Source organism: Montipora capricornis, chromosome 1 (assembly GCF_036669925.1).
Source record: "Montipora capricornis isolate CH-2021 chromosome 1, ASM3666992v2, whole genome shotgun sequence".
Lineage (NCBI taxonomy): Eukaryota > Metazoa > Cnidaria > Anthozoa > Scleractinia > Acroporidae > Montipora > Montipora capricornis.
In genome coordinates, this window is record NC_090883.1 from 14,487,806 (window position 1) to 14,510,305 (window position 22,500).

Here is a 22,500-nt window from a genome sequence, read left to right on the forward strand (position 1 = left end):
TTAATCAACTCATCCAAAGATTGACGGTTTTTCATTTGGTCAGCATCCTTACGTTACTAGGCTCTCCAAAGCCCAGGTTCATGTATTCCCATACCTGGAATGCTGGTTTTATAATTCAATACCTTACTTACTTGGGGAAAACAGCACCCTATCACTTAAAGCCATCTCAGTGAAGTCAGTGACCCTGTTTGCTTTAACCTGTCCTGAACGGATTTCCACCTTGGCCTACCTGGATCTCAGGTATTGCAGCGTGCTTCCAGAAGGGGTGTCTTTCAAACTCAACGTCCCTCGAAAAACTGGAAATGTGGATAAACCAATGGAAGCTTTTTTTGCCCGCTTGACCAAGGCAAGAAGCTGTGTCCCATGGAATGCCTTAGACACTATCTCAAATTATCCAGGAATGTTCGACACGTTATCCCTCTTCTTTTTCCGATGTCCCGCGGTCGACTATCATGTCAGTGGCCGACTGGTCTTCTCCTTCAACTTTCAGAACCTTATGTTATAAGCCCTTGTTTGATTCAGACTTTGCTACTGGGGTCTTATCCTCAAAGTAGATATTCATGTAACCTCAGCTATTCTCCTGTTCAGTATAATTTATATAATTAAAACGTTTTGTTATGCGGAACCATGGCTGTTTTTATTTCTCTTATTACCAGCGTTCAAAACTACCATTTGTTGTCTCATGTATTTTGAATGGAGTCTGTGAAATATAATTAACAATTATTCCATGAGCGTGTGTTGGATATATGAGATGGTAAATAGCCAACGAGGCGCGTAGGCAACAAGCGTGAATGGAATAATTGTTTTATAAATTCCTTACACTCCAAAAGTTTGGAAGTACGAAATATGAGCGAGAAAATCTGAGCGAAATCGAAAAAAACTTGATGAAGATGTGATGTTGTGTAATACCTCGTAGTCAGACAGACTCAGCTCATCGCAAAAAAATTTCTTACCTTTTCGTGTTTTTCTAAACGTGGGAATTGATCCAAACTTTCCACAAAAACGTGTTTTGTTTTTTTTTTGCTTTATTCAGAGGGAAATTCCGCTTTCCAGCTGATAGCATTTTAGGTAGGTATATGAGCTGATAACCGAGATTGATTAAAACCATCAGAGCACGAGAAAATGCAATAACCGAGGTTGGGAATTTAATGAGAATTATACTAGGGCCGCAAAGCGACCTGAAGTTATAATTCAAATTATATGAACAGATGAAGTGAGAAATATATGAGCTTCCCTCCCTTCTTCCCTCCCTTCTATTGGGTCTCTCTTTTATTTCCATAGCGTTTAAAAGCCACTTAAGCATCATGGGACCACGGGATCTAGTCCCCAGGGCCTTGTCGGTATACTGAAGTCCCTTCTATTGTTTTCTTTAGAGGGGGTTCACCCTTCTGTTGGCATTAAAAACTGGTTTTGAAGCACTAACCGGGAAATTCCTACCATTTGTTGTCTCACTTTATCAGTTCATACAATTTGAATTATAACGTCAATAGCTGCTTTGCGGCCCTAGTATAATTCTCATCTTTAAATTCCCATCCTCGGTTAATGTATTTCTGGTGCTCTGATTGGTTTATTCAATCTCGGTTATCAGCTCATGTACTTTAGTTTGACCTTATATGGCAAATACTTCTGCTAAGCATTGCTAAGTTAAAATTATTTTCACCGGAAAACGAAATTTCTCTTTGACTAAAGAAAAAAACACGCTTTTTTGTGGAAAGTTTGGATCAATTTCGATGTTTAGAAGTACGCGAAAAAGTAAGAAATGTTTTTGCGATGAGCCTGCGCCTGTTTGACTACCAGGTATTACACAACATCGCATCCTCATCAAGTTTTTTCGATTTTGCTTGGATTTTCTCGCTTTTTTCGCTCGTATTTTTTACTTCCAAACTTTTGGCGTTTAAGGTATGTAATAAAACAATTATTCCGTTCGCGCTTGTTGGATATGAGAGTGGTTATAGCCAACTCGGCGCTACACGCCTCATTGGCTATTTACCATCTCATCTCCAAAGTGCGCTCGTGGAATAGTTGTTAATTAACTTTTTGTTTAATTGGAAAACACTAAATTAATGTACGGTAAATAGGCACAAGTAATCACCCAGGGCAATACAAGTAGTTAAGACAACTTTTTCCAGCCATTCATGTTGGCTGAACATACTTATTCTGGACTCTGTTAACTTACCGATGAACTCCCCTGTTTGCCTGTTGTTTGCTTGTTTGTCTGTCTTTGTTTATGTTTGTTTAGATCACTTTTATGCATGCACTCACTCAAAACCTTTACTCAGTGATTTTCCTTTACTAATAACTAGTTATTGTACCCACAAACCTCACCAACATTAAGAAGAAACATACCGTAGGTGGTAATGAATCACATTAAAGAGATAAGCAAAAAATGAAAAAAGGAACATCCCAACTGGTAATGTAGCTGATAAAAATATATATTTTTTGTTCATATGCTTGGAAGTGTTATTTTCTGTAACTGGTTTTGAGTTGAGTTGTGATGACGTGGGAATCAACTACAGAACAAAACTTTACTGTCATGTGAATGATTTTTCTTTGCTCAGTGCCAGAGCCTCTGCAGGATCAAACATTGTGTCGGGTAAGCATTGCAGTGGTTGGGTTTGTGTTAATTGTACAGCTGTGTAATGGTTGGATTTGTAATACAATGATTGCATTTATTTTTAGAGGGCAGCATCTGGGGAGTATCAGTCTTTCAATTTGCATGAATTTTTCACATTTGTGAACACAGCACAGTGATTGAATAGTATGCGTCAAAAATTCTGACAAAAATGTATCAGTAGCGTGCTTAAGCCTTAGCATTTTAAACATCAACTGGGAGTGAGGGTTGACCTTTATTCATACATGTATGTGTACATTGTAACTAATACCTTGACCTTTGATTCATAAGGAGGACAAGGCCTAGCACGGTGAACAATGTGATTGTTTATAGACGTACATAGTTTTAGTGTAATACAATGCAAGAGGTTAACCATACTTGGGCTCTATTTCAGTCAAAGCAACTTCTTAGTCATGTACCCAGCATGTACATGTACTAGTCATGTTTTTGTTTGTTTATCACACCACCGTTTCTTTTCTTATTACTCCTAGTCATCTGAACTTCATTATTATTACCCCGGAGCTTATTCGTGCATGTTATCAGACGCCATGTCATTTAAAATGGAACAAAAGACGACATTTGTTTAAAAATAGAGGATGTTTAAATTTCCGGAGGAATAGTTTGAAACACCAACATGGCCATTACACTATACATGTATGTTCTGTTTTGGAGTACCAAGTAGCTGGCATTCTTGTCCTCTTGTCTTCCATCTATGTGACTATCGCTATAATAGAACCAAAATATTGTGAATCATTTCCTTATATTAAGGCAAGATTTGATATTAGCAATACATTGTAATGTTCACCTTGTAGTTCTTAGGCTGCTCCAAGATTAGTTTCTTTATCTCATTACTCTTATTTTGTCTTTTTCCCTTTCCCTTTCTGAAAACATGTCAATTGAGACTTCTGTCTTCTTAAGTTTCATTGAACTCTTTGTCCAAGGGCTTGTGCCATTAGAAAATATTGTAGTACTTTAAAGAGGGTAATTTAAAGCAATTCTCTCAAGGTTCCAGGTCTCACCATTCCAGAAAACACTAGCCTCTTTTTCAAAGCAACGCGAAGTTCAAAAGTTTTGTGAGGCATACATTTGAATCAGAGCTTACTTTAAAATGAAGACCAACTTTCATAAAACTAAGATGGATTCACTCTGTATGAGAGGCTGAAGGGATGTGGCCTTTTTTAACAAACAGCAGAATCAATGCGTGCAACCCTAAATACAATAGCAGGTGTTGCTGCAAAGGAAGTCCAAAAAATTGAAGACTTACAAGAACTGCCCCAAGACTGCTAGAGTTTGACTCCTTCCAACACTCTTTTGCACAACCATAGTCAAATTCATCATGTTTTTTTACCAACCTTTTTTCATTAAGTCACACTGTTGTGTACCAATAACAATTCTTGTATCGTCATGTGGGACTGATGTCTTTCTCCTTTTTCACAGATGATATGTTAGGATTGTCTTTCCAATTGGCTTCTTTGGAAGAAAACGCCTTTATTTTCCTCTGGGTAATGTGCTTTCCTATTATTTTGTTACTACTCTTTGTATACTTGCTTGAGTTGAGTTGGAACACAATAGAGTGCTTTCAAGTTATCTTTTTGCTTTGTTTTTGCCAGGTTGTGGTAGAGTTTGATAAAACAAATAGTGCAGGCTCAGAATCCGATCTAGGTCAGTGAAGATTGTAAATGGTCATGTGCATTTCGTATCTAAATCAACGAAAAGGGTCATTTAGAACATCGTACCATTGCACACTTCTCCATCCACACTGCACACGATATTGCATACCAGAGAATTTCATGATGTCCATTCTACAAGTGACCGAAGATGCCTGTAAAGCATATCATCGGTATGGGGTCGTGTGTGTAATGAACGAATACTTATTGTATTCTGATAGCATCGTCCATTCTTTTCTAGCCCACTCGTCCCTCTGAGTGTAGAATTGGCTGTCTAGGAGTGGCTTACCAACCTCTTGTATTGAACGAATATTTAAATTATCTTTTGAGGAATAATAACCAAGCTGTCCTTTCATTTTTTTATTATCACATCTGTCTTCGTTTTAAATAGACTGTATGCAATCTGTTTGGTTTTAGGACTCTCTCCTGGAGGAAAAATCAAGCTTATCAAGAGCTCTTCAATTTCTCTTCAGTCACCTTCTAGGTTTGTCGTGATTGTATACAATCGCAGGTCTAACATGGTCCTCTCTTTGATATGGGTCTGTCTTTCAATTTTCTGATTTTTCTACTTTATCAGTGTGAAAATTAACAAAAGTGTGTTCAGATTTAGTAGGGGTATTCATTGAGGCTGTTTGTCTACCAAGGCCGTGTGTTTGTTCAGTTCACACAACATTATATATGTGGTTTTGTTTTGTTTTGGTTTTTTTTTTTTTTTTTTTTTTTTGGGGGGGGGGGTTTCTTGCAGTGAACGGATTCTTAAACTCTTCAAGAAGCGATGACTATTTTTTTAAATCAGTTGTGGACTTCAGTAGTGATTCATCATTTTCTTGCATTAAAGCGATGAATAAAACGATAAAACAATAAAACACTGGATTACTCCTGGGTCCTCAACTCAGATTTAATAGCATATAATTATTAACATTTATTCCTCCATAGTCCTGGCAAACAAGTTTTTCATTAGGCAACCGTTCTCATTTGTGTACAATTACAATTGATCGTCAGTAAATACATGTAAATTAGTCTTCAGATCAGTTACATGTTGGTGGCATTGTATTATTATTTTTCTCATCAGGAATCTTCCAAACAAGTCAAGCTTACAAACGCTCATTCTAAAATTCCTTCCTCATGACCCAAATCACGTTTATGTTGGCACAGATGGTGTAAGTGACCTGTTTGTTTGGTTTTGAAACATTTCCCTGGAATAAGATAATTTTCAGTGATCTTCATGTGACTAAGGAGGTCCCATAATAATGCAAGGAGACAAAAGGCAAAGCAACTACTCTTTTTTTTTCACAATCAAGTAAAAAAGTAAAAATAGTAAAGATTAAAGTGAAACTGTTTGACTAAGTAAATAAACTACGGTTAAATAATTGTGGACTTATTACTGTCCAAAATTTATTCCCTCGAGCATTTTCCATTTTTCCTTGAACAAATTTGAATTGTTTAATTTAAGTGAGAGATATTTTTCGATTTGATATTTATTTATCAAAATTCTTTTGAAGTGGCTCAAACATGGTTTTATTTCTTTGCAACGGCATGTCCACAAATACTACTCGTTATTTGGTGCCTATAAAAAAAACTGGCATTACCAACTTCACTTACAAAGAAATGGTATGGATTGGAGGTGAACATGTAGCCTTACCACTTGTCCAAAGTTTATAAACTATTCATCATCAGTCTTGTCGACTGCAATTCATTTCTATTGAGGGTCTTCAGCATCTTCGTAACCGTCAGCAACCACAATTGTCTCAAATTTATGCAAGTGTTTAGAAGGGTTTGAGACAATAAGTAACCTCGGAAACAGTCATAGATCGTTATTTGCGGCTGTGACCAGAAGGATCATGGCTCTGGCTCTCTTACAATTGAGGTTCCTTGTGGGAATCACGTCTTTGATCTTATCTCTTTTTTAGGGTTATGTTATTCACTGCGACAGGCATGGTGGCCGGTCTCCACCGAAGGCCCACAGACCTGGAATTGGTAAATTATTTGGACTTGATAATGAACTTTATTTAAGTGTCAAGTTCTTTGACACTGCTGCACAAATTGGGGACACTGTACATAGAAATGAACTTAAGCTAGCTCAAATAAAATCAAAAATGTTGGTTTTTGAGGAGAGGGGTAAACCAAATACCTGGGGAAAAACCTCTTGCAAAGAACCAACAAACTGAACCACATATGACACCGAATCTAAGAACCGAACCTGGGCCACATGATTATAAAATATGTCTTCAAACCTTGAAAGACTCGTTTATATTCCTTTCCCCGTCTGTTACCCAGATCCTCTCCTCTATTCTGTCAGCCTTTTATTTTCCCCTTCTTTTTGTCTCATTTCCACATGCTTGACCGCCAGTCTTTTTCCTACTCTTCTCTATCTTCTCCCTTATAATTGGCTGCTAATCTCTTACTCTTCACAAATTTCTTTCCTCATTCCTGCCTGCTGGTGTGCCTTTTTGTCCTGCTTCCCTTTCAATCCCTGTCATCTAACTTCCATTTCCATTTCCTCCTTTTCTCAACTTCCTCCTTCGTTCTCCGTGCAGCTACTGTATGTATTTACGTTTTTTTTTTTTTATTTCTGTTAGACACCATGGAACGAATAGCAGCTATTGATTTGTCTCCATGGCAGTTACCTTGTCTGCTGGTAAGCGTTTCTTTTCGTGAATTGTAAGCATTTTACTCACTCGTTTGTTGCACTCCGCCTTCATTAAAGCAAACAAAAGAGAAAAGCCAGGATACGTGCCATTTTATGAACTATTGATACCAGCGAAAAATACCTACTGAATTATTATGAAGCAGATGACAAATGATTGTAGATGGATTTTAGTTGGTGACTTGGTGATACTCCGAAAAAAAACCAAATGCTTCTTTTGTAGGAGTCGAACCTACGACCTTCCAATTAAGTAATAGTTTGGTTTTTCTACCACTGAACTATCAAGAGATTTGTAGGAGCAAGGGCAAATCAAAGATATTTTGAAAATATCTCGCATGTTTTTAAAGTGGCTCACAACAGTTTTAAACTTTTCTGGCAGTGTTTACTTTGAATAAGAAAGAAAAGAAAGAAATGAAAACTGTTTACCATCATTTGATAGCATGTTGATGTTTGATCATCCGTGAAGCGAAAACTACTTCTATGATGTCATCAACAGTTACCATAGTAACAGTAATTCAAACTAAATCAGACCTATTTTTGACCTTCCAATGTAGAAAACTCGGAAACTAGCATGGTGACCCCCATTTTTTTATAACAGTATTCGATTTGGAGTGAAAAAACTCAACATTTTAAAAGTTTAAAAAGAGTCTGTGGAGCAGGAAATCCGCTCCACAAAATGTTTTTTGAAATTTACATGGAGCTTGTTCTAATTTTAAAATTGAAAATGGAGTCACCAGCTCGTTTTAACGAAAACCTGAAAACCTGACTATTCTGAAGGCAAGAAGCAGGTGCGTTTACAAAATCTAGCTTTTGCAAGATCAGCAATTGCGCATGACCAAGGTGGGTTGCACGCGACGTTCGGTAGTCGGTTTGATAGATAATGGAGCGTGATAACTCAATGGAATGTACTAATAATTACTGGGTTGCCATAGGCAATCCAGTCAGAAAATGAGTTGAATTTTTTTGTTTTATTTTTTTCTCGTTTCGGGAAAGTGGAAATGTTGCACAATAGGTCTTTCTTGTCACTCCCATGCTAAGTATTGTCTTTGTGCCTATCTTTGGTAGGTTTCATGAGGTAGTGGAGGTGCTTAGATTCAGGTAGATTTTATCCAGTGGACACAGTACAAGCATGCAATGGCGGGAAAGCCAATGTAATGCGAATGGTGTGTTATTGGATCTTTAAACAAAATATACCCTTACGGAGCCCAAGAATGGAACGTCAATTCGGTAAACAACACTAGGGTTGAAAAATGAATGTCTGGAATCGTAAAAGCAAGGAATAATTGACATCGACAACAATTGCATCTTTCATCGTCTGATATCAAAGTGAGCTGTATTTCTAATATTTTACTGTGGCGTTGTGTACAACACTGAAAGCAAATGGCAAATTCTCCAGTACCTTTTTCTGGTTGGATATGGGGTTTAAGAAACCCAGAGAAGGAATCGAAAACAGTCGCATCTCTGTTGTCTGGCTGGCTATTTATAATAGAGAGCATTAGATTCTAGGATGAGAATGACTACGAGTACGAGATTTTCTCATGGAACAACAGTGAGCTCGCAAACCAGCGTAATTTTGGCGAGAAAAACCTGATACTGTCGTCCTTTTAGTACGAGGTTTTGCAAGAATGTTGTCGTGTCAAAACAAGTCAGCAACACTGTAGCAGATTTGGCATTTTTCGATCAGCAAAAAGACTCAGTTACCAGCAATGAGAATAACTGAGCAACCAACACTGCTAACAAAGAGTAAGATTAATCGTCCAGGTTATAAATCTGCTAAGTATTTTCCCTAAAAATGGGCAGTCAAGTCTCGCACTTGTTCTCGTCCTCGTCCTCGTCCTTGTCCTAGAATCTAAAGGTCCCTAATTTTATTTATTTGTACTACTCAACTTTGCACAGTTTTCAGGTAATTTAACTTATTCTTGTTTGTTAAGAAATATTTGAAAGAAAGCTTGTTCTCCATTTTTTGCGTCATCGTTCAAGGAAAAGGTTCTTCAGAAAGGGGTTTGATCCTGAACTCCAGTGAGAAATTTATTTAGTTGCGTATCATCGGTTTTTGACATGGAGTGTGTTGCTTGTCTGGATGCACGAAATGAAAATAGGAAGGTGTGTTTTTTGCATCTAATAGAACACGTTTGTTTCAATAAAAATTCTGGCTGGAAAAGGTTTTTGTGAGCTTTTCCTGCCTTTGCAGATTCATCTTGTTGTGAAATATTAACTGATTTGCATACGTGGGTTGAAATTTGATACAGGAGCAGTTTTCATAAAGATGATAGGAATTTTTAGTCGTGTTCTTTCTGGAAAATGATTAATAAGTAGCCATAGTTTTTAACGTCATAAAAAGATTTGTTTTGTCATTCTTTTGTAAAATGGAGTTTATTTGGGAAGGCATCAGTATTTCTTGAAGTGATTCCTGGTTAACCCAATGTATAGCTACAAGTTACTTGTGCAAAGATTGTTTATATTACTCATTAACACGAAGATTTCTCAACAATATATCGCTTTAGATAGTTAAAAAAAAACTTCATATTTATTTACTATTTCCTTCGCATTTGTGTTTGTGAGCGTTATGATTTGGGGTAATTCAGGCAAGTTTGTTTTTACATCTCATAGATGTTTAGATTTTCAAGTCAACGAACTCTGTTTTGATTGGCCACTGATCCTCATTGTGTAAATAATTCACCCTGAAGTCAAAGGAGATACGTTTCGTTTCTGAGGAAGCGAAACGAAAAATAACAAGTGAGCAGCTCCGGGGATGATGAGAAATATGCTGCATTCAAGCTCAATCCACTAGCCTGCTTCTTCCATTGTTGGAATTACCAGGATCACCTACTGGATTCGTAGGCTAGTTTCTTTTTTTGACTTTTTGTTTTTGGCATTACTCCTGGGAAAATCCATTTTCAGCGCCTTCAATACCACTGAACTCAGTGCCCTCTGTTTTTGTGTAACGTGAACCACAGGCAACCCAGTTTACGCTCACGGAGCGTCTATTTATCCTCAGAACTTAGCAGAAACTTCAACACAAAGACAAGACAGTATTCACTCTTCTGTAGGAATTGTTCCATGATTGTGGCGGCTTGTTCATTTTTCACGAGGGAATTCTCTCCGAAAGTGATCCGCAATGGCACCGAGAATTCGTATTGTTTGCGTAACATCCCGGGTAACATGAGGTTTCTTCGAATCAGATTGTGAGGGAGGCATGCTTAAGATTGGTAGAAACCCTTTTTTTTACCGAACTTTGTATATAATTCACAAAGGTCAGAATACGAAAGCCCAGTTCCAGCAATGTTCAAGGCCATAGATTGATGCCTCCATTATCACCGTCGGAGTTGAACAGCTTCCCGTTGAAGGTCTGAAGGATTTCTTGACGTTGATCAAAGTGCAAAATGCTTTCGACTGCCTGAGAGACGTTTGTGAGCGAAGACTAATTTCCACGTTTTTCTTTGCTCAGTTTGAGTGATGATGTGAAAACGATTTTCTGTAGAGCTTTTACATCCTCCAGAGAATCATGCGCTTCAAATTCTTCTTCAAAGAGGTGCAAATAAAGAGAAGACTGGTTTGATTTGCAGAAATTGCCAGATAAAAGCTAAAATGCTGGGTTCTTTTCTTTTATAAGGTGTTTGACAAGGATAAGGCGGAGGGGTTGGCGGAGGGGTTGGCGCAGTGGTAAGATCTCTGCCTTCCAACCCTAGGGTCCCGGGTTCCATTCCCGGTTCTGCCGAGAGTGGAATATTTGGCGACCTTCTTTCCCGCTGAAGTTCACTCAGCTTTCCATCCTTCCGAGGTCGGTAAAATGAGTACCAGCATGCATGGACTGCTTAGAAGCGGCTGCAATTTGCGCCTGTATATGCTTCCAGTCCGCTGGGGGTAAACTGATCATTGTAAAGCGCCTTTGAGACGTTTGTGATAAAGGCGCTATATAAATGCACGACTTTACCTTTTTTTTTTTATTTGGCAGTCGGCAAAATTAACATTCAGTTTCTTTCAGCTTGGAATGGAATTCTGCATTGCTTTTCTGGAGAAGTATTGGTTTGTCAAAGATGGAGGAATTATGTCCAATCAGACCTATTTAGTCCACGGTTAACATAAAAAAGGAAGGCCAGAAACTTCTGAAGTGCTTGTTCAAGTAATATAGCATCAACTGGTTGATTTTCCTTGCACAGCCTTCTCTCTCCATTGATGGTTCTTACAGACAGTTTATTGACACTTGAAGCTGCGTAACTTACTATTCCTATTGGAGGAATTAACTCAGAGAAAATTTTAACTCCAGTTTCATCAATAGCTGACAATTGACAAAGCTCTGCATTACTACCCGTGCTGTTTGTCTCTGTATCAAGACAACAAACGTGTAGAATTTGGAAGGATCATAAGAAAGAGTAACTTGATAAGGTTTTTGGAATAAAGTGGTACCAGTTTCTCATCTTCGCGCTAGCTCACTGACTGAGATGTTCTTCATCAAACAATCCAAGTCAATCAGTGATGTTGGTGCAGGCTGTTGTATCCAAGGATCTAAGTTGAAACTTACTGAGTTCCCATATGTTGTTCGTTCTTTAGCTTCTTTACAAAGTGCTTGAGCTGATTTTTGACCATGCAACTGACTCCTTCTGTGCCTTTTTTTTTTTCTTTTATTGTGCTCGAGTAGTGACTAAGTTTGGAGAAGTCCAGTGACTTATTTCTCCTACAACATTAAACCTTGCGACTAATCTTACCTTTGACTCCTTCTGTACTTGAAGTTCTTGTCTGAATTTCTTTTTGTGTCCTTGGTAACCTTTTTTCCCACTGCATCACCAAGAAACTGACAAAGGTGCCCAGGCTCGATGTTAAGAACTTCAAGCATTCTACTCACATAGTTGTAGCCCTGAAGTCGTTACTTTCACTTCCCCTGTAGAAGCGAGTTTCGGGTTTTCCGAAGCAACAATAGTAATAATAATAATAATAATAATAATAATAATAATAGGTTGTCTCTCGAACTCGAGAATAACATTAACAAAGCACAAAATGAGTTGATGGTTTGAAGCCATCAGTTGTAGTTGAAGTGTCAACGATGGACACGCATGTGGCTCTGAAGTCCAAAGTCTGAGGCACACACGGGGCCAGAGATGGTATGCCACCAGTTGTGATTCGGGCCGCGGTCGAGCTCGAAATTTCTAGCAGCTCTCTGGAAAGTCGCTCGCCATCCAGATCTATTGGCTGCGGCAGTCTCCAGTTCCTTTGGTTGAATTCCTGCCCATTTGAGGTTGGACTTGAGGTGGTTGTTTTGTCTCTTCTTGGGTCGGCCTTGGTTGCGCCTGCACTGAGATAGCTCTTCGTAGAAATGTTGGTGAGGAATCCTGGATTCGTCCATTCGGATGACATGACCAGTCCAGCGTAGTTGGGCTTTGAGGACCATAGTCTCAATACTGGTAGTACTTGCCCTCTGTAGAACTTCTTGGTTCGAGGCGCGATCTTGCCTGCATATCCACGTAATGGAGTGCAGTGAACACGTGTGGAACTGCTGGAGGTTTCTTAGATGCCTGCGGTAAAGAGTCCAGGTTTCACAGCCGTACAGCAGTGATGGAAGAACTATTGTGTTGTAGACCTTGAGTTTGGTAGAAAGAGAGATGCTTTTGTGCTGTAAGACCTTGATACGAAGTCTGCCAAAAGCCTGGCTAGCTTTCTGAATTCTGGTTGTAATTTCCTTGTCCAGAGTCCCATCATTGGAGATGGTTCTCCCTAGGTATTTGAATGACTCGACATTCTTTAGCTGAGTGCCATCGATGGTGATACAAGGCTGTTGAGGACGGGTCGCTGGTGCAGGCTGGAGAAGGACCTCTGTCTTGCTGAGACTGATTGTTAATCCAAAATGTTTTGCAGCTTCAGAGAATACGTCAACAACTACCTGCAGATGGTGCACATTGTGGGCCATAAGAGCACAGTCATTGACAAAACGGCGCTTCAAATAGTTACCTCTGCAGCGTTTTCGTCTTTGCTGTCAGACGCCTCAGGTCAAATAGTGACCCATCGAGACGGTAACGGATGTAGATGCCCAGATCCAGATCTCTGGTGGCATGAAGGATCACTTGTGTGATACACTGGAGCGAGCATGCGTCCTTGTTTCACTCCATTTGAGATATCAAATCTTTCAGAGGATTCGCCGTCCAACAACTCTTCTCCAGTCATGTCATCATGAAGCAGTCTGATGAGGGCGGTGAATTTCGTTGGGCAGCCAAGTTTCCCAAGGATGACCCACAGCGCTTCTCTATTGACCGTGTCAAATGCTTTGGTTAGGTCGATGAAGACTACGTAGAAGCACATGTTCTGCTCAGTGCATTTTTCTTGAATCTGTCTGACTGTAAAGGTCATGTCGGTTGTGCTACAGTTACGGTGAAATCCACTCTGCGACTCAGGTAGATTCCTCTCTGCAACTGAAGGAATCAGTCTGTTCAGCATAATACGAGCTAGGATTTTCCCGGCAGTAGAGAGAAGAGATATGCCTCTATGGTTCCGACAGTGCGCTCTTGACCCCCTTGTTCTTAAATAATGCGACAATGGTTGCGTCACGAACGTCAGCTGGCATTTCTTCCATTTCCCAGATGCTATTGAGTATTTCATGGAATGTCTATTTAAACATTCATTTCTTTGTGAGTTAGCACCAGGGAAAAGCTTGCTTATAACGACATCTGCGGTATACTCAGAAAGCAACCCTTCCCATTAAGTAAATCACAGTGTTTGTAAGTGGCAGGACTTTTTTCAAATCCACACCAGGAAATATCGCACATTGCATGATTACCAAATGCATGTTGCACAATGCACTGGAGGTTTGCTCTCAAGTTTTCAGACTCACCAACATTTTTAGATATGGCATAGCTGAAACATTTTGAAAAGTAACTGATAACTTTTGAACTTAGAATGGAACAGCTTGGATTTTTAAACCGATTTTTAAGGTTGTATAAACGTGTGGTGAGAGACCTCTTAGCATGAATCATGTCTGACCATTTTTCCACACCATATGGCACTTTGCTATGAATATCAGCCAGAGTTGTGCTGTCATCATTTCCAATGTAAGTAGAAAATTTGGCTCCGGCATCAGGTGCTCTGCACCAGAGCTGGCATGCCATGGACTTTGAAGACCCAGAATGATTTTTCCTGCAATCATGACTCTTTACAGTTTTCTCTGCCTTTTTACCGGCATCACAGGACCTGCAGGTTTTGCAGGTAGGACAATACTTTCCTTTTGACAACACCCATTGCAGCCCCCTGCCCCGTTAGGTAGTTGTGGCCTTTTCCTCTTTTTTGCCACCTCATGTCATTTGACACTGCCATACCAGGCAAATTATCATCACCATCTTGTGTTTTGGTGTTGGCTTGTGCTATTTTCCTCTCGAGGTTTAAATTACTCAGGCAACTGCCCCTGGCAACTACTTTAACTGCATTATCAATTTCTCTTTCCCGCCTTTTGTAGAGAACACTGTTTATTGATTGAATGTTCTCAGATAAAAAATTGTTTAACTGTGCTAGACCAATACCAGCATGTAAAGAACCTAATACTGCTCTGGTGTTGGTGCCATCAGCTTTTGGCCCTCGGCTTCCAGTTCTGTGTTGGCCAAAAGTGTTGACGTTATTCAGCTTTCCACAACAGTTGCACTTTACAGTACGCAAACTACTCAGTCCTCTCTTTTCTACACGGACAATATTTTGCAAGGACAGGACGGCTGGAAATCAAATTGGGAATACTTTTTAGAATATTGATAGTTACTGCACTTAAGAAATGGGAAATGGTTCAGCATGCACTGTTGAGTTACACTGCACGTGTTAGGTTGCAAAGCTTGAGGGACTGTTTGCTTAGCAAACTCCCAAATGCAACTGTGACCCAATCGTGCACACTGAGGTGTTTACCATTACCATTAATTTGTTTTTATAATCATAAACACCTTATATCAGCAGAGTGCACCCATATAGTTGTGTTACAATGTAAATGTGATACATCGAGAAATGAGCTGTGAATATAGAAAAGATAAACAGTAAATTAAAAAATTATATTTTGTATGGTATGTGAAGCGTTGATGTTGGAGGAAATCTCAAAGTTCTCCATATATTTGGTATAGATGATTAACCGTGTTTCACAATTTGTTTATTTCGTGCTAATACATTCTATAGGGAAGGGTGTCATTATCGGTCCTATTCTAGCTTACATGGATTATAATTTTCCTTTATATTTGTACATGGAAGAAATGATATGTGATTTGGAAATCACATTTTTAAGATGTTGGGATCGTCAGGGGGCAAACAAACCAGTCGATTGCGCTGCTCGAGTTAAAATACTCTATTAGAAACATTAAACGAGAAGTACTTGTAAGGTTAATGTTCAAGTTAAATTGGGAGATAAGAAACGTTCAATAAGAGGTATTTGTAAGATTTCAAGAAATATAAATCGTTCGAGTTTAAGAAGTAGTCATAGGTGGTGGCGATCACCGTGCAGTGAGTGTATGGATGCGACAATGACCGTCGATATTCAGAGCAACAGATCAAACTAGTACTGTCTTGAGGTTTTACTGTTATCGAACCAACAAAGAAATGACAGCTTGGGGGAAACAGCTTCAAAGAACAAACTTCAAGGCCAACAAGAGCACCGTAAAGTTTACTCTAATCATTTTGCAGGTCGATACCGTTGTGATACTTGCGAGAAGCCCATCTTGTATATGAAAAGTTATCCAGACAAAGGCAGTAATGTGAAGGCTGGAGAAAACATCGACACAAAACGAAAACGAAAGCACCATTCAAAGCCAGATTCGGAGTCTTCATTGAAGCAATGCCGTGATAGCTATCTCGAGGAAGAGTCGAATTAAAGTGCTTCGTCCTCGCGCAATTCCGAGTTACGTTTTCCACTTTCAATCGAGGATGATTTCACATCGACAATCTTATTTTATTTTCAGTTGTGCATTGCGTTCCATCAGCATTAGTTCGGTTTGAAGAAGGGAATGGTTTCTGGTCAGTTTTGATTTTCCCTTCAAAAACTGTATGCGACGACATTCGCTTTTCGGTAGTTTCTGTTGAAGATGGTTTCAATTCCGTTTTCATGGTTGTCACATTTTCAGAATAACCCTTTACACTGTAGCTGAACTATTATGAGTACATTATGAGTACACGTAGCTCTCATTTTGCGGTTCGCTTATCTACACTTTTTACGACATCGTTTGAAGAATACAGCACTCGTTTACTGATTAAGCCTAAGCGCTTATTTCATTGATTAGTATGAAGCACTCTTAGCTTTCATTTTACGGTTTCGTTAAGTACACTTAACCACTCAAGCCACTCAAAGATTTATCTTATACTAATCCCTTACTATCCAATTTTACTGACGAGCCGTCGAGCCACGTACTTAAGGCACTAAAACCACTGCCGAGCCGCCGAGCCACTCTCTAATATATCTACCACGTTCTTCAAGCACTAAGGCCACTGCCGAGCCGCCGAGCCGCTCTCTAAATATATCCCTTTCTCATTCTTTCATCACTGAGCGTGACTGACAGCCGTCGAACCGCTTGAGTGACATACCTTCAAAAGTGGCCCTGTATTCTGTAGTTGCCCCTAGTTTGATCTGTCGCTGTGAATATCGACGGGCGTAGTCGCATCCATACACTGCACACCCACGACTACTTCTTAAACTCGAACGATTTAGATTTCTAGCGGAGTCGACTGGTTTGTTTGTTGCCCCCTGGCGATCCCAGAAGTCTTTGCAAATGTAGAGGAAAAGAAAGGGGCCTGGGGACCGGCAACTCATTCATTTTGCGACAGTTTTAGTTGGGAAAAAACGAACCACTGCATCATAAAAAAGTGGTTTATTTATGATAGTTTTGAGTGCTACCTTAAAATTATCATGTTAATACGATTCTGGTTTCTTAGGGGATTTTTGCAACTGAATTTGTAACCTATGTGACCCTAGTAATAAACTTTTTTGTTATTCATCCTGATGTAGTGCGTTTATCTTAAACTTAATTTTGCACATGAGAAATGAAATGATGGTAGAACCAACTGGGATCTCGGAAAAAATCCGAGCCCCAGATGGGATTCGAACCCACGACCCTCCGTGATCTAGTCGGATGCTCTAACCATTGAGCTACTGGAAACTCCATGGCGAGCAAGGGTGAAATGTGGGTATTGACTCAATACCCACATGTGGGGTGCTCGCCATGGAGTTTCCAGTAGCTCTATGGTTAGAGCATCCGACTAGATCACGGAGGGTCGTGGGTTCGAATCCCATCTGGGGCTCGGATTTTTTCCGAGATCCCAGTTGGTTCTACCATCATTTCATTTCTCATGTGTTTATATCATTCTCACATTCGTTAATTTTGCACATCCGGAAAAAAAACAATTTCAAATCACAAGTACTCCGCGCGTCTAGTTTTTGTAAGTGTTATACTCACTGGGAAATCTACGTTTGGTGGGTGAAGCTATTTCGAAGGCGTTGATCGAGGATCGAGCACACGCGTTTATGGGGCAGGGATCGAAAAGTGTAGCACGTCTTGTAAGCTACATGTTTTACCAATACAGAAACAAACCTAAACATTCATTAATTAAAGCTAACCTTAGGCCTAAAAACTCTTGTTTATGTCTAATTAGGCCTAATGTTAGCTTTAATGAATGTTTAGGTTTGTTTCTGTATTGGTAAAACATTTAGCTTACAAGACGTGCTACACGTTTCGACTGCTGTCCCTTAACCCGATCCTCGATCAACACCTTCGAAATAGCTTCACCCACCAAACGTTGTGTTTATCTACATTTCTATGAAAGCCTTCCCAGTAAGCATAAATGAATGTTTAGTTTTGTTTCTGTATTGGTAAAACATGTAGCTTGCAAGACGTGCTACACTCTTCGACCGCTGTCCCATACACGCGTGCGCTCGATCCTCAATCAACGCCATCGATATAGCTTCACCAACGTTTGGTTGGGACTAAAGCTCAACTTTGCCACCACTGTGCATATTTTTTTAAACTTACCATTCGTGACCTTGTCATTTTCTGCTCCGTTTTAAAGTTAGTTTGTATCATTGTTGTCTTTTCTTCCAGCGAGCGCTTTACGTTTGCTTTGGCAAGTTTCTTAAAAGCAGAAGTTGACCGCCGTAATGAAAAGCTTTCGTTGTCGGCGGCGGCATGAACGACCGAACCGACCGAACATGACACTGAGCAATTCCTATACCACCCATTAACACTCCTTTGTTTCCCTCTACTTTCCTCGTTTTTTCTTTTTTCTCTCCTTCGGCATTACCATGTCCGTACAACTTACAAACATCGATCGCGGCTGGAACAATTTTCCTTTTTAACGTTGACTCGGTGTGCAACATTTTCAAAGCATTTCTTCAGTGTTCAAAAACCAATCCGAGGACCCTCTTCGTGTGAAAAAAAACACAATTTAACAAAACTGGAGGACTTGTCACACACAAAAAAAGTCCTTTAGACGCCATGTTTGCTTATCATTTCGGGGTTTTAAAACTCGCGCGTTGTAATCGCACTTTGCGCGTTCTTTTCCCGTTTTCTCTCGAAAAAGAAAAGTTTTTTGAGCCACCTTAACTCGGGATTCACTAGCGCGAAGTATTGAAAAATCGAGAATCCATTGCAGTGAGTCTATTTTCGTTTTAATGGTCCGCTTTTGTTTCTTTTTGTTTTTAGTCAGGCAGTGAGAATGGAAATCTCTGGCTTTTTACCTTGAAGAATGGTTAGTAGCCTCGCATAATCAAGTCTCAGTTTTATTTAGGCAAGGAGTGATAAATTTAAACACGGTGCCTACTAATTCAAAGTTACTTTTGCGCGGTTTACGAAATATGCGGGAAAAGCAGATCTTAACAAGTGTTATTCAAATCCATAAAGAAATTTGTGGGTAACCACGCATTTTTGGAATATAATTAATCATCAATATTTGTAAAAAGCTTTAAAATACAAAGAATGTATGGCGTTCTCTTACAAATTGAAGCTTCTTTTTGGATACCAAGATAACTTGCTAAGTTCTGATTTATCCGCATACTTTTGAACCGCGCAAAAATATCCGTGCATTAATAAAGACCACCCAGAAAAAATTCGAGTGTCTCGAGATGCGCAGAACGTATGAACAATAATAAAAGTAGGCACCATCCTTAATAAATCCGTTTTTCTGGGAAAGTTTGTGGGAATGATTTTCCTCACCCATTCCACCCTTAAGGGGAAGTTGTGTATGTCAATTCATGTACTGGTCCCAGTCGGTTTCCAAAACCACAGACAGAATCACAACTTGAACAATTACGGCAAGAAATAGTTAGATTAAAACGAAAAGTAGCAAAAGCGTTTTGCCATTCACTTCCATAGTTTACTGGAATTTGTCAGACATAACATGCCTCTGAATAGTAGTAGTTATGTAAATGAAAAAGCGGGGTTTCATTCATCTTCAGGGTTTTGTATAGTTTTCCGTGCACCAGAGTTGCTAGAAAAAGGAGTAGATATGGCCACTTATTTCCGACGTAGGGCTGGCACCTCGTGCTAAAGATGCGACGGTTATTATGGGGCATTGAGGCATGCTCCTCCCGCTCCCCTAAATAAAAATCGGAATGGAGAAACAATAATTAGTCAGCTAGTTAATGTCGGATCGACCAACACTTGAATCAATTTCTGCTCGTGTTTTCTATCAGTCCATGACATAACTTGGTATAACAACGGAAGGAAAAATGCGACATCTGTTCTGAAAAATACTCTGCCCTCTAACACGTCCTGTTCTATGGCAGGTGCCTTGCCGATAAAACGAAAGCTCTTATAACTCGATGACGAAATGTGCAAATTATAAACGAAACTTAAGGTAATTCTAGTGCCAAATTGGCACCTCTCTGTATTCATTGCAATCAGTTTTTTCGAAAAGAAATATATTTTTGACGGATTGCGCGTCAGTGCGGTGTCATACGATGAATGAACTGATAAGCGCTCGCATTACAAGAGATGAAGTGATCTAAGCCTAGACACAAATATCATGTGAAATCGCCAAAATATGTTTCCGGAAATTCCCGATTTTTTTCTGTAAATATCTCGATTTTTTGCTAAATATCCCTAAAATAACTGCCTTTATTTCCAAAAATAATACAGCAATAACCTAACAAAGTATAAGGCAATACAGGAAATTCAACGGTGTCCTCGTAAGGCATACAACAAAACTCTAAACGTTTTTTTTTTTCCAACATATGTGACATATATACTGCTGCATGTGATTGCTGCAGGCCCATATGACGATGTTTTTGCATTTAACCTTAATTGCTTGCTTTATTTCTCCATTTAGATATCTGAAAAAGTATCTGGATATTTGTGTCTTGGCCTAATTAGTGATCCATTCCGTTTGAATTGACAATGAAGCCATGAAACAAAAAGTTATTGATCTCGAACGTTCAAACTTTTCCGAAAAATCTCAAACTGAGGCTCTGCCGAATTGACCAAGTGATAACGAGATTGGGGGAGTTTAAGTGGAACCTCCACTCCGACTAGTAAATGATTTTAAACCGAACAAAATAGTGTTTGTAGTGAAAACAGTGAAATTTCGAATCGCGTAGGGTGTGTTCAATTGCCTCTATTCCAGAATAAGAATACACGAAGTGATGATTTAGAACGGCATGTCTGGGGTTTTGAAGCAACCTGGATAATAAAGATGTTTTTAAAATAGCATTTTAGCAGGTGTTTGACAATTTTAATGTGAATCTCTTTAAAAGCGAAGGCTTTCTAACTTATATTCCATGTATTCCTATTCCTGAATACGGTCAATCGAACGCACCCTTAATTTCCCGGGCGCCGCCATCTTGAATAATTGTGACCTGTCGTGTTGCCCTATTGTTTAAACAATAGAACAACCACGAGCGTTTTTGAAATTTATTTATTTCAAATACAAATTCGCTTTCATTGCAAAAATTGGGAACACTGTTTATTGTAAAAATTATGTTCTGTGGTTTAAAGTTATTTTCTTGTTTTAGTGGAGGATCCCCTTACTATCCAGATTTTTGTCAAACTTGGCACAATTGATATTCACGTTTTCACGCTGCATGCCCTTTATTCTAAGTGTTTTTACCGAATTACGCGACTAGCGTTCGAAACTAGATCAACCGGAAAAGTTGTTGTTATGTAGCAAAAGCTACTTAATCTTTTATACAAAAACTTAAGCTTTCGGCTTCCAGACAAAAGCCTTTAAAACTTGGATGTAAATGCGCGAGATGGTAATATATAACAAAATGGAAGTGCGAAAAAATTGTAAACACGGTAAAAGGGAAAGATGCGCTAATCTAAAAGAATAAAGTATTATTTTGGCAAAGGCTTGGAGTTATTGTCGGCTTCATTAGTGTTAGCGGTGTGCCAAGATTACAAAGTTTTTCGGATTCGAAAGTTTCCCTTGTCTATTACTCTGGCATTGTTGAAATCAATAGAGTGATTGTTACACCAAGCGTGAGCTGCAATATTACAGCCAGTTTTACATTACGATTGTGTTCCTTTTTCGTCATTGAAAATCGCCTTCCAGTCTCACCAATGTAGCTCCAGGAACAATCTGCGCAAGAGATTTCATACCCCACATTGGTCTGAAGTTCAATAGGAGGCCTAAATTAAACTTGGGGGATGGGAATTCTTGTTGTAAAGTCTTGTGAGGTCTAGTAACAACGTTAATTCCATTCTTCCGAAGAAGACGTGTGAGAGGTTCTGTGACTCCACGACCATAAGGAAGGCAGGCCATAGCGGTGGATTTATTTTCAATCAGATTGAAAAATAAGCCCACCAATTCTTCCGGTGGAGGAATAAGTTCCGGGGAAGGTTTTTTCTTTTTTCATACAGACGGCAGGTGGATAGCCGTTGGCAAGAAGGACGTTAGTGACGTGATTAACTTCGGAGATTTCCCTTCCAAAGTATTTGGTAGATTACAAGCACGGTTTAGGAGGGTAGACGCAGTGTGTTTCTTCTCGTGATGGGAACTAAAGTCCAAATATCTGTCTTTGTGCGTTAGTTTTCGAAAGACTTCAGTGACGATGAAACCATTCTCCCTGGAGACTAGCGTATCTAGAAAGGAGATTGCTCTCTTTATACATAGTAAAGGAAATCATGGGGTCTATAGAGTCTAATTTGTCGTGGAATTCAGGCACGCAATCTTTCTTGACGATGACAAAACTGTCATCAACATATCTTTTCCAGGCTTTGGGGCGAACTCTTATGAACCATATGGCTGATTCTTCGATAGCCTCCATACAAAGGTTGGCCACGACAGGACTAGCCGGGCTTCCCATGGCACAACCATGTATTTGTTTGTAGAAACAATCATTATATACGAAAAACTGTTAAAAAGAACAAATTCCTGCAGCTCACGCTTGGCGTAACAATCACTCTATTGATTTCAACAATGCCAGAGTAATTGACAAGGGAAACTTCCGAATCCGAAAACCTTTGGAATCTTGGCACACCGCTAACACTAAAGACCGGGACACACTAGGCGACAAATTGCCCCGCGTGTACTACTTGCAAAACAAGTCGCTGCGACACGACGCGTGTTCAGAGCACACGCAGTGATCTCGTATGAGGGGGAATGTGAACTAGTTTTCAAAGTCAATATGGCTGACCATATGA

At 39.4% G+C, this 22,500-nt stretch overlaps 1 protein-coding gene across 1 annotated transcript in view; it reads left to right on the top strand.

Annotated features, from left to right (window-relative positions):
• The window catches only part of LOC138058427 (cytoplasmic dynein 2 intermediate chain 1-like), a 111,190-nt gene that overhangs the window by 70,003 nt on the left and 18,687 nt on the right, over nt 1-22,500 (top strand). The window contains exons 24-31 of the mRNA XM_068904287.1: nt 2,559-2,593; nt 4,049-4,113; nt 4,222-4,273; nt 4,696-4,762; nt 5,351-5,438; nt 6,189-6,255; nt 6,858-6,916; nt 18,565-18,610. Coding sequence (XP_068760388.1) covers nt 2,559-2,593; nt 4,049-4,113; nt 4,222-4,273; nt 4,696-4,762; nt 5,351-5,438; nt 6,189-6,255; nt 6,858-6,916; nt 18,565-18,610 — 479 coding nt within the window. The remainder of the gene's footprint in view (nt 1-2,558; nt 2,594-4,048; nt 4,114-4,221; nt 4,274-4,695; nt 4,763-5,350; nt 5,439-6,188; nt 6,256-6,857; nt 6,917-18,564; nt 18,611-22,500) is intronic.